Source organism: Leucoraja erinacea, chromosome 16, assembly GCF_028641065.1.
Source record: "Leucoraja erinacea ecotype New England chromosome 16, Leri_hhj_1, whole genome shotgun sequence".
In the NCBI taxonomy this organism is placed as follows: Eukaryota; Metazoa; Chordata; class Chondrichthyes; order Rajiformes; family Rajidae; genus Leucoraja; species Leucoraja erinaceus.
This window is the reverse complement of record NC_073392.1, coordinates 23,338,780-23,355,562: the sequence shown is the minus strand read 5'-3', so window position 1 is coordinate 23,355,562 and position 16,783 is coordinate 23,338,780. Positions and strand designations below refer to the sequence as shown.

Here is a 16,783-nt window from a genome sequence, read left to right as displayed (position 1 = left end):
CACCAATGGTGCAATTTTTCTTAATTTTGCTTTTATTTCCAAACTTTCTCTTTGTAATATACGTTAAAAGTCTCTGGTCTGGCATATTTTGAATCTGTAGTACAGATCTGTACTAATTAATTAATTTTAATCAAGATTTAACTACGATTTAATCTGTACTAATCTGCAGCTAATTAACCAACCTGTACAACTTTTGTGATCTCAACTGACAATGTTTCTGACATGGAAAATTTGGGTGATGTCAGTTCTCATAACTTTTGTGGCCCAAGGAGTGTCTACACTTAAAAATAACGTTTCTCTTGCTCAGAGGACGATGATCGGGTGCAATTTCTGTGGTCTGGATGTTTTGTGGTCTGGATTTCTGTTGTCCCAAAGCTGACGGACTAGAGAGTTTCCACCTGTATTTATTTGTTGACCACTATCGACAACTGTCTTGCAGAAAATTTGCCAGCTTCTTTCTGAAAAAATATCCACAAAGTCACCTTGAGGTGTCTGTATAGTTCAGCACCTCACTCTTCAATAAAATCCCCGCTCCTTCTCACTTCCATTGTGTGAGCCAGGTAGTGAGAAGTTGTAGCAATCAGCAAGCTGGCTGGAGTTCAACAAGGTCCAATCAGCACAAATGCTGCTTCAAATTGCAGCCTTGGCTTGAAGCTTTACTTCAGCAGCGGAGCAGAACAAGCTCTGAGGCACATCAACATTCGCCTGCTGATTACTCTCAGAAGAGGCAGGGAATGACGGGAAGTGCAGACTGCTCCGACTGATGATCGCTGAAGAGGAGAAGGCAGGAGCACTGACAGCTGCTCATTAATACTTACAGCTAGAAAAAGGTATTGGATAGAACTGTTTGCAGTCCTTTCTGCTTGGTGAATTACAGCTCAATAAAGATGGCAGCAGAACTGAGAATAAGTTTCCTGAAAAGCACAGTTCCTGAAAATACTGTTAACCTGTTAGTGCACTCACAACTCTGCAAGCACCAGGCCTCTCATTAGATGCAGGGACAATGAAGTGAAAGTGCTCACCTCCATAGCTAGGGGAGAACCATGTATCTGAAGCAGCAAGCTGTGTGCCCTGAGCTTTATTTATTGAAGCTACACGGCATGGAATCATGGTGTCACTCCTGTTGACAGACAGGAGCTGAGATATCATTTTCACTTTGTGCAAATAACTATTTGGAAAATAATATACAGAAAGCGCATGCTGGTATAATGCACTGGATATAAAATATTTTATATTATCTTACCTGTTATGTAGCCAATATGTTGCTACATGTCTCTATTCTATCCATGTGTTACATGCAGTGCTACATTCTGTCTGTCTCTAACTGCCCATCCCACTCTCCGCGCTAGCCTTTGCCTGCCTATAACTGCCTATCTGTCCGCAACCATCCAGTTCTGGCTCCCACTCTATCAGTAACTACCAGTCTCCATATGCCTGTCTCTGTAAGGCATGAGTCATGGCTTCATGGTATGAGAGGATACCAGCCATTGAACATGTGTTTCTTCAGTTCCTTCAACTAAGTAAGTAAGACAAAAGAAAGCAAGTTTATTGGCCAAGTATTCACATACAAGGAATTTGCCTCGGTGCTCTGCCCACAAGTGACAACATGACATACAGTGACAGTTACGAATGACTCAGAAAACACTAAACATTAATAATAATAATAATAATGATAATACATTAATAAAACACCATTGATCAAGCATGTGACACAACAAAATACCAGATCAAAGGGATGCTTTAGATTTTTGGCAGTTGAGTAGAGCAACTACTCGTTTTTATGTCTGGCTGTGGCAGCGTAGACAGTCCGGAGTCGCCTTCCAGAGGGAAGTGATTCAAAGAGTCTGTGGCCAGGGTGAGAGGAGTCATAGATGATCTTGCCCGCTCGCTTCCTGGCCCTTGCAGTGTACAGTTCATCAATGGAGGGAAGGTTGCAGCCAATAACCTTCTCTGCTGATCAGACAATTTGATGCAGCCTCCAGGTGTCGTGCTTGGTGAGCCAAACCAGACCATAATGGAGAAGGTGAGAACAGACTCTATGGCCGTGTAGAATTGGATCATCATTGCCATTGGCAGATTGTGCTTCCTCAGCTGCCGTAGGAAGTACATCCTCTGTTGTGCCTTTTTGACTGTGGAGTCGATGGTAGCCCCCATTTAAAGTCTTTGGAGATGATGGCTCCCAGGAACTGAAAAGACTCTACATATGTGACTGTGGTGTTGTTGACGGTGAGTGGGGTGAGGGGAGGGGGAGCTCTCCTAAAGTCTACAATCAATTCCACTGTCTTAAGAGCATTGAGCTCCAGGTTGTTGCGATGGCACCAGGACGCCAGCTATGACACTTCCTGTCTGTAGGCAGATTCCTTCCCATCCTGGATCAGTCCACTCAGGGTTGTGTCGTCCGCAAACTTGAGAAGCTTGACAGAGGTGTCTGTGGAGGTGCAGTCGTTGGTGTAGAGAGAATAGAGGAGAGGAGAGAGTACGCAGCCTTGCGGTGCTCCTATGCTGAGGGTTTGCGGGTCCGAGATGTGCTTTCCCAGCCTCACATGCTGCTTCCTGTCTCTCAGGAAGCTGGTGATCCACCGACAGAGGGGTTCAGGCACAGTCAACTCGGAAAGTTTGGAGTGTAGTAGCTCTGGCACAATGGTGTTGAATGCAGAACTAAAATCAACAAACAGGATCCTCGCATAGGTCCCCTGGCCATCTAGGTGCTGTAGGATGAAGTGCAGGCCCAGGTTGACTGCATCATCCACAGATCTATTGGCCCGATATGCAAACTGCATAGGATCCAGCAGGGGGATCGTGATATTTTTCAGCTTGGCCAGCACAAGCTTTTCGAGTGTCTTCATGACTACAGAGGTCAGTGTGACAGGCCTGTAGTCATTAAGATAAGTAATCTTTGCCTTTTTGGGTACAGGGACAATAGTGGAGACTTTGAAGCAGGCAGGGACAGTACATGTTTGCAGGGACTGGTTAAAAATGTCTGTATAGACCGGTGCCAGCTGTTTGGCACAGAGCTTAAGAGTAGAGGGGGAAACATGGTCAGGTCTTGGAGATTTCCGGCTTTTTTGTCTTCTGAAAAGCCTCTCCACCTCCTCTATTTTTATTGTTGATATTGGATAAGTGATGTTGTGCAGCACAGAGGGTGTGGGTGATTGGGTGTGGAGGGGGGTGGGTGTAGAAGGGCCCAGTCTTTGCAGACTGAGGTCAGGCTGTGAGTGGGTGTGAAGTGTTGGTTGGGGTGGGAAATGGTCCCGTCTTTTCATACTGGAGTCTTGCCTTAAGTAGGTGTGAAGTGGTGAATGGGAAGGAGACGGTGCAGGGTCCAGTCTTTGCAGACTGGGGTCTGGCTGCGTTGGTTGGGGAGGGGTACCAGGGTTACGTTTCTGATTTTCAAACCTGCAGTAAAACTCATTCAGGTCGTTGGTCAGCTGACGATTGTACAAAGAGCGGGGGGCTTTCCTCTTATAGCTGGTAATTTCTTGCAAGCCCTTCCAAACTGAAGAAGAGTCACTAGCTGAGAACTTGCTCCTCAACTTCTCAGAGTACCTTTCCTTGGCAGCTCTGATTCCACTTCTCAGCTTGTACTTGGCCTGCCTGTAGAGGTCCGCATCCCCCCTCCTGTAAGCCTCCTCTTTAGACCGTCGGAGCTGTCTGAGCTCTGCAGTGAACCAGGGCTTGTTGTTGTCCTCGCAAAAGCTGACATATGATGATACAGTGTCCGTATATGCATCGAGGCGTGTGGTTGCTTCCCTGAACACGTTCCAATCCGTGTAGTCAAAGCAGGATTGTAGGTTCTCAATGCCCTCAATGCGCTTGTCCACCATTTTGTTGTTCTGACCACAGGTTTAGCAGCTTTTAGTTTCTGCCTGTAGGTCGGAATAAGGTGAACTAGACTATGATCAGAGAGACCCAGACCCGCCCGGGGAACAGAGCGATATGCGTTCTTGATTGCCGTGTAACAGTGATCAAGTGTTCTCTCCCCTCTGGTGGGGCAGGTAACATGAAGTCTGTATTTTGGAAGGTCACGGCTGAGGTTAGCTTTGTAAAAGTCCCCCAAAACAATGACCATGGAGTCCGGGAATTCACTCTCTACCCTCATTACCTGCTCAGCGAGTTGCGTTTGTGCCTCACGTACGCAGCCTTGGGGGGGAATGTTAAACTCCAGTGAGAATAAAGGAGTTAAATTCCCTCGGGCAGTAGAAGGTTTGCAGTTTATAAAGAGGGATTCTAGGCTGGGAGAGCAGAAATTTGACAGTACCGTGATGTCGTTGCACCAGTCCTGGTTGGTATAGAAGCATATTCCACCGCCTCTTGATTTCCCCGCTGCCTCCATTTCGCGGTCCGCTCTATGTAGTTGGAAGCCAGCCAGTTGCAGCGCGCTGTCCGGGGTCGACTCTCACCGCCAGGTCTTGATGAAGCACAGGGCAGCAGCTCAGGAGAAGCCCTTGTTTGTCCGATGCAGGAGTTGCAGTTCGTCCACTTTGTTATTGAGTAAACGTACATTTGCCAGGAATATGCTCGGGAGTGGTGTGCGTGATCCTCGTCGCCGGAGTCGGGTGAGTGCTCCAGACGCTTCCCACGGGTCCTCCTCCGTCTCAAGACCTTGAACGAAGCCACAGCCCTGCCGACGAGTATGTCCAAATAATCCAGCGAGTGAGAGAAATCCGGAACGATGTTTGGAGGTACCGTTTGTCCGATGTTTATGAGTACCTCTCCCGTGAAAGTAATCTTTGTAGGATTTTCACAGATGACACAAACGGACAAACACATACAAAACAGCAAGGAGCAGTACACCGTGGCCGCCATTGTCGGCGCCAACAGCTGCAGCTACACTGCAACTAAGCAACAATTATGGAGATCTGCCTGAAATTCATTACAATTGTATGTTGGGTAAAGGATGGCATACGTCATCATCCTCACTAGCTGATCCACCAAAGCCTCGATCCCAATGCAAATAGTGCCTGATCAAAGCAGTGTTTTTACAGCAACTCCCTTCTCAATCTTTCTCACAAGAACACAGGGAAGGAGGACCAGGAGTAATCCACCTGGTTCCTTAAGCCTTCTCTCTGCCATGTTGATTCTCCCATCCAACAATCCAATGGTGCAAATTTTATCCCGCCATTGAATTGTATTGAAGGCGATGTCACCAACTGCAGATAATGCTGGCTTGTGTGTTGAGCTCATCTGTTAAGCTCCAGTGAATGAGAGTATGGGTGTTACATCGAGCATCTGGGAGACTAAGGTTCTCCACCAACCTGTCTCCATTACCGAGCAATGTTATGTCCCAGCCTGGCATTTCAAAGCAGCAGAGTTTGTGAGGGTTCGTAGAGAATGTGATGAGCACAACACAGACCGCCTCAGCACCACTTTCCTGCACTAACCCCACACCCCTTGATTACTTCATTATCCAAATCTATCCAGCTGTCTGGACTACAGTGACTGAGCTTCCACAGCCCTTCTGGGGACACTGGCCCGCTTCCCCTGGAGTGAAGGAGGTTGAGGAGTAACCTACAAGATTATGAGGAGCATAGACAGGGTAGATCATCACAATCGTTTTTTCCATGGCAGGGATATTAAAACAAAAGGGCAGAGATTGTAAGGAGGGAGATTTAAAGGTGATCCTCCAGGTATTTTTTTAGATTTGGTTGATACGTGGAATGCGGTGCAAGGGGAGGTGGTAGAATCAGATATAATCACTGCATTGAAGTGGCATTCAGACATAAATAGGCATTGCATAGAAGGATAGGTCCAATTGCGGATAAACATGATTAGTATAAATGAGCAATACGGTCTACGTGGGGTGAAGGACTGTTTCTGTGTTAAACAACTCTCTAATTATGATTCACCAAGTGAAGGAATCTTTTCACATCTCTATCCTGAAAGGTTGACCCATTATTTGGCAATATAACCCATGATTCTAGATACTCATCCAGAGGAAGCATCCAAATATAGACACAAACTCAAGGAGTTCCAATTAAACATGATTTAATTTCTTGAATCCCGGTTGATTGTAATCCTTTTACCTTTTTCTAAGTAATTTGTGAAAAAGGATTCCAACTTTTTCCTTCTTTCTGATGCCAGGCTAACTGGTCTACAATTTCAAGTTTTCTTTCTCCCACATTCCTTAAAAAAAACATTTACAAACATCCCTTTAAATCTGTACGAACTATCTTGGAATGTGTGAAATTTTGCAAGATGATCACGAGCTTCGTGCCATATGGACATCAGGTCTGGAGGTTTGTAGGAAGGAATTGCAGATGCTGGTTTAAACCGAAGATAGACGCAAAAGGTTGGAGTAACTCAGCGGGTCAGACAGCCACTGACTTCAGTTTGAAGAAAGGTCTTGACCCAAAATATCACATATTCCTTTTCTCCAGAAATGCTGTCTGACCCACTGAGTTACTCCAGCTTTTTATGTCTATCTTAGGTCTGGAGGTTTACTGCTTGGCAATCCGCTTATGGATAGCGGAGTTAAGAGATATGGAGATGGGGAAGGAACGGGATACTGATAGTGGATGATCAGCCTTGATCACATTGAATGGCGGTGCTGGCTCGAAGGGCCGAATGGCCTACTCCTGCACCTATTGTCTATTGTCTATTGCCTAATCCCAATAATGCAAAAATATTGCATTATTCACTTATTCACTTGCAATCCAACCTATTGTTCTATGCTTTTACAAGGACATCTGTGTTTTCCTTCAGCATGGTTACACAAATTTGTTTCATTTCTCTGCTATATCCTTATTCTACATTATCATTTCCCCTGCCTCAATTGATGAGGGACATGGTACTTTTGGCTAATCGTTTCCTTTCTACATGTTGATTAAACCTGTTGGAGTTTGCTTTGATGTTCCTCACATTCTATTTACCCTATCAATGTCTTGTTTCCTCTTTGCTTATTCCCAAACCTCAACTTTATGGCTTCTCTTGACAATTGAAAGCCTTTTGCTTTTGATCTAGGATTACCTTCGACTTCCCTTTTCCATTTGGGATTATTTGCCTTGTAAGTCAATTAATCATGTGAAAGCAGGTGAAAGCAAAAACAAGCCTAGAGTGGAGTAGGTAAAATAGAAAGAGTGTGCAGAGAATGGGTAGGTACATCAAGTCAAGTCAAGTCAAGTCAAGTCAAGTTTATTTGTCACATACACATACGAGATGTGCAGTGAAATGAAAGTGGCAATGCTCGCGGACTTTTGTGCAAAAGCCAAACAACAAAACAACCAAACAAATTATAAACACAATCATAACACACATGAAGCAAGAAGTGTGTGCAGAGTGTGTGAAGGAGGAAGTGTGAGCAGAGAGTGCAGAATATGTTAATGAGAAAGTGTGTGGATAGAGTGTGAGGGTACATTAAGGAAGCAGCGTGTGGAGAGACTGCAGTGTATAAGAAGGGGGAATTGTGTGCAGAGAGTGGCAAAGTTTGAGAAGGACGACCCCGGGTTATGTGTTGTCATAAGTTGAGGAGTCCAAGGGTTGCTCCCTCCCATCTGCATACCCTTGTACTTCCACAGCTGGCAGATCAGTCCCGCTGGTGGGACAATATGTACTAAGGGATTGTGATGAAAAAGAAACTTCACGTGTTAACTATGGTTCTCATTCCTTAATCATCACCTGACCTCCTGAGTTTCCAGCAGTTTCTATTCATAGTAAGATATTAAAAATATATATTTTCTGGATCTAGGCAGTACAGGCAGGACCAGCATTATGTACCATCCCCAATTGCCTTTGGTAAAGAAAGGATAAACTGCCTTTTGAACTCCTGCTGTCCTTTTGGTAAAGGTACTCTTGCCCAGCACTGTTAGAGGAGTTCCAGAAATTAAACACAGCAAAAGGAGGACCTGTGATATATTTCCAAGTCAGGATGGTGTGGCATTGGAGGGAACTTGGAGTTGGAGACGTTCACTTGCACCTGCTGCCCTTGACCTTCCTGGTGATAGAGGAGATGAGCTTGGGAGGTGCTGTTGGAGTAGCTTGAGCAAATAACCAAAGTGCATTCTGTAGATGTGCAGTTAACACAGAACAGCACAGGAACAGGATCTTTGGCCCCTTATACTTTTATAAACTTTTATCAGGTCTTTCAACTTCCGAAGTTCCAGAGAAAACAATCCAAGGTTGACCAACCTGGAGAGAATGGATGTTAGGGTTGTCAAAGGGGAGCCAATTACATAGAAACATAGAAAATAGGTGCAGGAGGAGGCCATTCGGCCCTTCGAGCCATTCATTGTGATCATGGCTGATTGTCCCTTATCAATAATAATAATAATAATAATAAATTTATTTATATAGCACATTTATAGTCAATTTTCATTGACCCCAAAGTGCTTTACATAATTTAAAAATCAGTTCCATACAAAGCATAAAGATGGGTTAACAAAATAATAAAATGCATAAACAGGACACAACATGTAACATAAACATCCACCCATCAATAACCCGTGCCTGCCTTCTCCCCACATCCCTTGACTCCACTAGCCCCCAGAGCTCTATCTAACTCTCTCTTAAATCCATCCAGTGACTTGGCCTCTGTGGCAGGGATTTCCATAAATTCACAACTCTCTGGGTGTACATGGGACATTACATGGGATGCTTTTCCTGGACGGTGCCAAGATTCTTGAGCGTTGTTTAAAGTTGCACTCATCCACTCCAAATGTGTGTCTTGAGGATGGCAGCGAGACATTGGGGAGTCAGGAGGTGAGTTATTTGCTGCTTTCCTCCAAACCTCGGGCCTTCTCTTGCAGATACAGAATTTATGAGGCTGGTCCTGTTGAGAGTTTGGTCAATAATGATCCCAGGATGTTGATGGCGACTCATTGCCGTTGAATGCTAAGGAAAATAAAAATGGAAATTGCAAGAAATATTCAGTATTTCAGGCAGCATCTGTGGAATAGAAATAGAGTTAATGTTTCAGGTCGAGGATCCATCTTTAGGACTAAGAATGTCAAGTTAAGTAGCTAAGACTCACTCTTGTCGAAGGATGGCCATCGCCTGGCACATGTGTGGCACAAATGTTACCTGGCATGTCGTTGCTTGAGGACTGCTTCATTTGCTGAGTAGTTATGAATGGAACTGAACATGGTGCAACCATCAGTGAACATTCCCACCAGACCTTATGATGGAAGAAAGGACGTTGATGGAACAGCTGAAAATGGATGGGTCCTGTGGACTACTCTGGGCAATTCCTGCAGTTGATGGCCTCCAATAACAATCTATTCCCTTTTGCAAGTATGACTTCAACCACTCAGGGTGTGTTTTCACTTGATGCCCATAAGCTTCAGCTTTACCAGGGCTTATTGATGCCATACTTATGTAAATGTTGGTTTGATGTCAAGGGCAGCCATTCCCACCTAACCCCTAAAATATAGTTCCCTGGTCAATGTTTGAACCAAGGTCCGGAGATTGGTAGTCCTTGCAAAATCCAAACAAAGAAAAAGGCTGGAAGAATTCAACAAATCAAGGAACATCTGTGGAAGTTAAAGGTGTAGACTGACAATTCCAATCAGTCCAGGTGAGAGGAAAGATTGTTATATAGAGAAGTACAAAGGGCAATATGATAGAGGCTGGTAGGTGATAGGTGGAACCATTAGGGGCAGATGGAGCTTTGCATTAGTGAATTAGTTATTGGTGAGTATTACTTCATAGCACTGTTACACCTATTCATTAATATTTGAGAGTAGATTGATTGGGTGGCAATTAAATTAATTGGATTTGTCCTAGTTTTTGAGAACAGGACATAGCTGGGCAATTTTCCACATTTTCAGGTCGATGTCTGAGTTAATCTGTCCAGAGACAGTTTGTCTTGATACACGACTTGTTCTGGAGTGCAGGTCTCCAGTACTGCGGATGGGATGTTGTTGCAGCCATAGACTTTGATGTATTAAGTGCTGCAGCTGTTTGTGGAAATTATGTGGAGTGAATGGAATAGGTGGAAGATTGGCTCCATGATAGCGGAGATCTCAGGAGGAAACTGGGAATGGCAGTTTGTCGGAATGTTGTTTGAATCCTTGTCTCAAGTACTTACATGCTGAGGATGGGGATGTTTTTGGAGTCTCCTCCAGGCATTAGTTCCTTTACTGTTCATCAACACTCAATGTGGCCTGACTGCAGATCTCTGAGTGGATCCAGAGGTTGTCAGATTACTCAGCTTTGTCAATTACCATTCAGCAAGTATGTAGTCCTGTATTATACCTTTACTGTGCTGAGAATGCAGAACGCTGGAGAGGGTGTGGAGAGTGTATGGAAAAGGAGGGAATGTGATGATGGAGAGTGCAGGGGGAGGGGGGGGGGGGAGAGGGTGTGATGAAGTGTGTGGGGAGAGGGAGAGGATGTGAAGATGGAGAATGTGGAGAGAGGGAAAGGGTGTGAATGAGTGTGTGTAAGAAGAGGATGTGAAGTTGGAGTGTGTGTGGGCAGAGGGAAAGGGTGTGAAGGATTGTGTGGGGAGAGGGCGTGTGGCAATGTGAGAGGTGTGAAGTTCTAAGCACGTGAAAGTCGGGGAGAAACTGCGTTGCAAATTGTTAACACATTGCTCCTCCATGTACTTTGCGCACACGTTTCTTCTGGTTTGCCTCCTGGTTTATTCGCCTGCCTGCTCTCCATAACCTCCGACACCCATACTAATCAAGAAGATCTGATAAGAAGATGCAAAATCATAGGTTTACCAGAACAGATGGCTTGAACTTGTTCTTTGACTGCTGTCCAACACCACCCCACCTTTAGATAGTTGGGCTGCCATCCACCTCACCCAGCACAACCCTCGCTGAACCATTTGACTGCTTGGTTGCTCCTGTCCAATCAACCACTTACCACCAAAACTCCCCAACTCCACCACCTAGGCCCCTGTCCTTCATGGCCAGCAACCACCCCCATTGGACTGATCCAGGATGGGGGAGGAATCTGCCTACAGACAAGACGTGACACAGCTGGTATCTGGTGCCATCGCAACAACCTGGAGCTCAATGCTCTTAAGACAGTGGAATTGATTGTAGACTTTAGGAGAGCTCCCCCTCCCCTCCCCCCACTCACCATCAACAACACCACAGTCACATCTGTGGAGTTATTTAAGTTCCCTGGACCCATCATCTCCAGGGACCTTAAATAGGAGGCCTTGCCCGTTTTTGTATCTGCACTTTCTCTGTAACTGTAACATAATAACGCTGTCACACTATATTTTGCACTCTGATATTTTTTTTCTCTTTTCATTACCTGTTGTGCTTGTGTATGGTTTAATTATACTCATGCACATGACATCAATGGTTAAACAGGCAGAGGATAATGGCTGGCCAATCAAAGTTGCACCATAGGATTGGAAAGGTGAATGCAGGCTTCAGCAGGGAGAGACTTCCATCCGACGCGGAGTCCGTGCCGTTGGACCCAGGTCTGTCTCTGTCAAGTACGTATGATAGCTATTTGTGAACCAGTCTCCCTCTCACGTTTAAGGATGTCATACACAAGTGGGAAACACCATGGAACGAACCTGCCAGGAAGACAATCATACTCGATTCCAACTGATCACCGGTGATGATGTCCTCATGTATGGTATGATTTGACTGGATAGCACGCAACCAAAGTTTTCCACAGTATCTTGGTACATGTGATAATAATAAACCAATGGCAATACCAATAAAGTCTATAGGAGCAAAGCTATGACCTACACTCCTCAACCCGAGGAGAATCCTCTCTGGTTCCAGTTTGACTCATCAGTCTGTCCAGCCCCCTTGAGGTTGATGTAAAATGACTGTTCTCCATGTTAAGTCCTCAGTGAGCAAGAGCCCAACCACACAACTCAGTGCTAACTGATATCAAACATTAGCCTCATGTGGGGCAGTGGAGAGTGCCCTGAGGTGGCTGTAACTGTGGATGTGTTTCATTGTAACTTCACCATTCAGTACCTGACTGGAGAGGGCTTCATGTTGACAAGGAGTTCCAGAACTGGCAGTGTCCCAGCACTTACTTTCATCAGCACAGAAATGCACTTTAAATAAAATGATTGTCGTTAGAGACTTTACACAGGGAAGGCGACAATCCTTCACGTTTCACATCAAAAGGCATTTGGCAAACATTGGCTATGTTGGGAAATGAGGTGGGAGTTTAATTATAGGGACACTACCACGTACAAAGCAAACAACATAAACACACAACGTGAAAGCAACAAATATCACATATCAAATGCCAACACAACTGTGGGCAAATGAAGATTGTTTCATCATTTGTGGGGATTGGATAGAAAACCTGTGATTTTCAAAGTCGGTCTCTTCAATCCTCTGGAGGTTGTGTACGGTTGAGTGGTTAGAGTGAATGTGAATGCAAATCACACTCAGTCAGTGTAGTATGGGACAGACCAAGTACACCATCTGGTCTTCCGGGCCTCTTATCTGATATTTTTGCTGCCACATTCTACGAAGTTTCCCATAGCGAGTTGACGGACTATAGAGATTCATAATGTTTCAAATGCATATTCATTTAGCTTATCCTTCCCAGTTCTTGGAGGCGCAAGATACTCTGGAACCTTGAGCATAAAACAGGGTGTTGGAAGTACTCAGTGGGACAGGCAGCGTCTGTGGAGGAAAATGGACAGGAAACATAAAGAGTCCTGACCCCGAAATTACATTTGTCCTTTTCCCTCCGCAGATGTTGCCTGGCCTGTTGAGTTCTTCCACTACTTTGTTTTTTCCCCCCCCAGTCATTGCCCTTTACTGAGGCACAGATCTACAGACACCAGCAACCTTCTGATACCTAAAGAGGGCAAGGACTGGGAAGAACTTGGTGATCTTCAATTGTGGGCAACCCTTTTAGTTATGGTGGGCACTCATTCACATAGCTCCTGAAACGACCACTGAGTACTATCAGGCATGGACTTCCTGGCAGATTTCCTTCTCGTACATTCAAAAGCACCACAGCCAGTAAGTGCGTCCTTGCAACAGTGGATGGGCAACTCAGCACAGTCGGAATTAAATCTTCATGCTCAGCCACTCACTGGCTAAACCATTGGAAGGATGAAATGTTTGATGCTTTAGTAAGAATGGGAGCTCAGGATGATGGGGTTGAGAAAGGAGAGCTGTGATGGTATCATTTGATTCTGTCCATTGAATTGTCTTGCCCCATGTAGTTATCAGCCTCTATATCAAGACATGAGTCAATTGCTCTTCTCCTTGTTTGTCAGCATCTCACACCACACTGAGACAAGACCTCTCACAACACCAAAGACAGAGAGTTACATCCGAAAGTTGAATGTCACACATGCAATGAATATTCAACTTCTGGACTTACATCTGATGTTCCTGCTTTTGCATCAAAGTATAAAACGTCTCGCTCCTAAAAGAAATATAAGAATAAATACAAAGAAAGGCTTCAGATTAGTGTGTCTTCAACCAGTAGCCAATATTCAATTTGGCAATGGTTCTACAGATAAGATGTTCTTCTCTGGAAGAAGCTGCATCTTCAGGCACAGCATTCAATTCAGTCAATCCTCTATCACCAGTTCTCAACTTCCATCATGATCAATCTTTCTCAGAATGAACTTGGTTACGAATCGCACTACATTCCTTTTACTGTCAGTCTCCAATTCACTCCATCCTGAATGTTTAAACCTCTTACTTGCTAAAATACTGCCCTTTACAGCATAGTCAGTAATTTCCAACCAAAAAAATTGGAAGTACTTGGACTCAGGCATGTTATGGCGTTTCCATGGCAACTCAGATTTATACCATGTCATAATCACTGCTTTACACTTGCTCACACCTCCCTTGTGTGGGAACACTTAATTTCTGTTGTTAGGACTTGATAATGTTCCAATGCAAAGATTACCCCAACATTAATAAGAATGAGAAACACACTCAGTTTCAGATGCACTGAATAAGTAAACTCACCAAAACCCTTTCTTGGAATGTTGTAAGACCAATGAGTTGTTCTTTTGTTATAGCGCAAGCCTATACCTTCAAGTCCTCAAAATCTAATTGCTACAAAACTCGGAGCTTCTGAGGCGGGTATAGGGTTAGTTGGTATTGGTTAGAGATTTGTGCAGATGCCATGTGTTTGCAAAATCCTGACTGTGATGTGGTACATTTCCTTCATAAAAGGGTGTTGGAATTCCCAGGGTGAATCGATGTATGAGTGAGTGAGTGAGTGAGCGTGTTATAACTTCTCGCATTTTGTGTGTCTTTGCACGTTTGTGAGGCTCCTTGAGGATAAACAAGTCACCTCTCCTCCCTGTGGAATTTCCTTGGCATACAGTATGTACTGGAGTTCCCCAAGTGAGAGTGCACCAGATTTGCCCAAGGTGCGTTTGTCGGCAAACCCAGTGAGTAGACGGAGGCTTCTCCACCGAGAGTGAGTTGCCGGTTCCTTTGTGTGGTGCGTGTGGCTATGGGAAAGGCAGGAGGGGGAGAGCCACTCATTGAATGCACAGTGAAGATTTCATTTTGTAGAAAATAGTAAGTTTAACATTACTAAACACATTACTATCCTGTAAAAAAGACAGCTTTTGACCCAAAAAGTCACCCATTCCTTCTCTCCAGGGATGCTGCCTGTCCCCCTGAGTTACTCCAGCTTTTTGTGTCTATCTTCAGCTTTACAATAAATGGTTTTAATTTAGCTAGATTCTAAACCGGAGAGGGCTTTTCAAGTTGCAGTGATTTGATTCAATGAACCAGTACTTCATAAAATATAACTGCATATTTATGAAGAACTGTGTAAGAATGTTATATTAAGCTCAATCAACCAAGTCTGACATAGGAGATCAGAGTTCCTTGTAGAGGGCTCTAGAACTACTCTGTCTTGTGATTAATTTTAACAACAATACAAATTAATTTCAAAGTTACATGTACACAGGAAATATAGGAATATGCTGTGAATACAGAGGCCATGAGCAGAAGGATGCCATTTTCTAATTAATGATTCAAAGTGTCAAAGCCCAACGTGAAAAGCTGAATGACTGATATCCTCCATATAATCACCAAGACACCTCAAATACTATCACAAAACAAACAGAAATCACATAAGCAATGTATATACATATAATCATCGGCACGACTAATGTATAAATCACTGTCACACCCACTGTATAATCACCAACACATTCTCCATATAATCACTGACACGCCCACCATATAATCACATATAAACACATCCTCCAGATAATCACCAATACCCTAACATCTAATGACCAACACACCCATTTCTAATCACTGGCACACCCATCATATGGCCACTGACACACCCACAATATAATTTCTGAAATCACTGAATATAATTCACCATAAAGGCATCCATATACCCGTATATAAATGCCTATACAGGTATAACATAACCAAGGAGTATGCCAAATCATGAATACATCCACCATATAACCAATGCACCTATTAAAATAACATAATCTCTTCCATTTAGTCATCATGACATCCTTACCTTATCCAGTAATGTACACACTATAACCCCCAATACATCCACCGTTAAACCTGCACCCGTAGCTGGGGGTTATTTGCAGGTTTTCGGCCCGAAACTTGCCTATTTCCTTCGCTCCATAGATGCTGCTGCACCCGCTGAGTTTCTCCAGCATTTTTGTCTACCTTCAATTTTCCAGCATCTGCAGTTCCTTCTTAAAAACTTACTTGTCATGTCTGCATTAAGAGTTCACTATAAACCAGCGAGCTAATGAATCACAAACATTAATGTTGGTAATTGCCAATGCAGTCTCAAAGATCATCTGGCCATGTTCCTGGTTCTTATATCTTTAGACCTGGTTGGTAGGGGTGACAGCTACACTTCCCTGAAGATTACTACAGACCCATTTGTTTCTTTTTGACAAATTGGTAGATTTATTATATTTAGTTTGGTGTCAGGTTTCTAGAGTTCTGTGCATGTGACTGTCAACTTTGATCTCAGAGCTACTATAGTTCAGTGCTTGCTTGTAACAGTTAACTAACACATAACAGACAAAGAGAAGGTAGAATGATGAAGCAAAAGTGAAGAAAGGAAGAGGGGAGGAAGAGCTGGGGAGTAACTGAGGAAGAGACAAAGAGAGAGGAGGAAAAGAGTGAAGAGAAGGCAGGGAGAAGGGATTGGATTCTGAATTGACAACAGAGATGAAATTGCACTTGCTTAAGTAATATTTGATCAAAAGTCGTACAGATGGACACACAAGAGGTCACGGAAATCTGGAATTCAACAAATCCTCCCAAAACTTGTTGAAATGAGGTAAATACAAAATGTCAAAACTGAGGTTACAAATGTTTCCATTGTACAAAAGGAGTAAGAATTGACGTACTAAGGTGGATAAATGAAATGAAGGTACAGAACAACTATAATCCAGATGGGTGATTTCAGAGTTCAAGAGAAAAAGCATTTATCTGTAGGTTCCATATACATATAGATAAATGCTTTTTGGGAATGTACGATTTGTGTTTGATGTTTGTTAATGGTAATAGTCTGCTGTTCAAAAGGTGGAAGAATATACCAGCATTCCTATGGGTTTACATGAAGATCTTTGAAAGTTAAAGAATATAACACAGTTCAGCACAGAAACAGGCCCCACAGGTCGGCATTATCGGCAAGATCAAGCGGAGGCTCGGCGATCGTTTCGTTGAACACCTCCGCTCAGTCTGCCTGAACCTACCTGATCTCCCAGTTGCTCAGCTCTCCCATTTCCAATCTGACCTTTCTGTCCTGGGCCTCCATTGTCAGAGTGAGGTCCAGAGCAAATTAGAGGAACAGCACCTCATATTTTGCTTGGGTAGTTTACACCCCAGCGATATGAACATTGACTTCTCTAACTTAAAATAGAAAC

The 16,783-nt window shown here is 43.9% G+C and overlaps 1 protein-coding gene across 3 annotated transcripts in view; it reads right to left on the bottom strand.

Annotated features, from left to right (window-relative positions):
* Positions 1–16,783, bottom strand: part of cacna2d2a (calcium channel, voltage-dependent, alpha 2/delta subunit 2a) — a 362,960-nt gene that overhangs the window by 144,225 nt on the left and 201,952 nt on the right. For 2 of the 3 annotated variants that reach the window (XM_055647851.1, XM_055647852.1), the window contains exon 5: positions 13,270–13,314. The exons of the other annotated variant lie outside the window; for it this stretch is intronic. In XM_055647851.1, the coding sequence (XP_055503826.1) occupies positions 13,270–13,314 (45 nt within the window). The remainder of the gene's footprint in view (positions 1–13,269; positions 13,315–16,783) is intronic. 3 annotated transcript variants of the gene reach the window in all.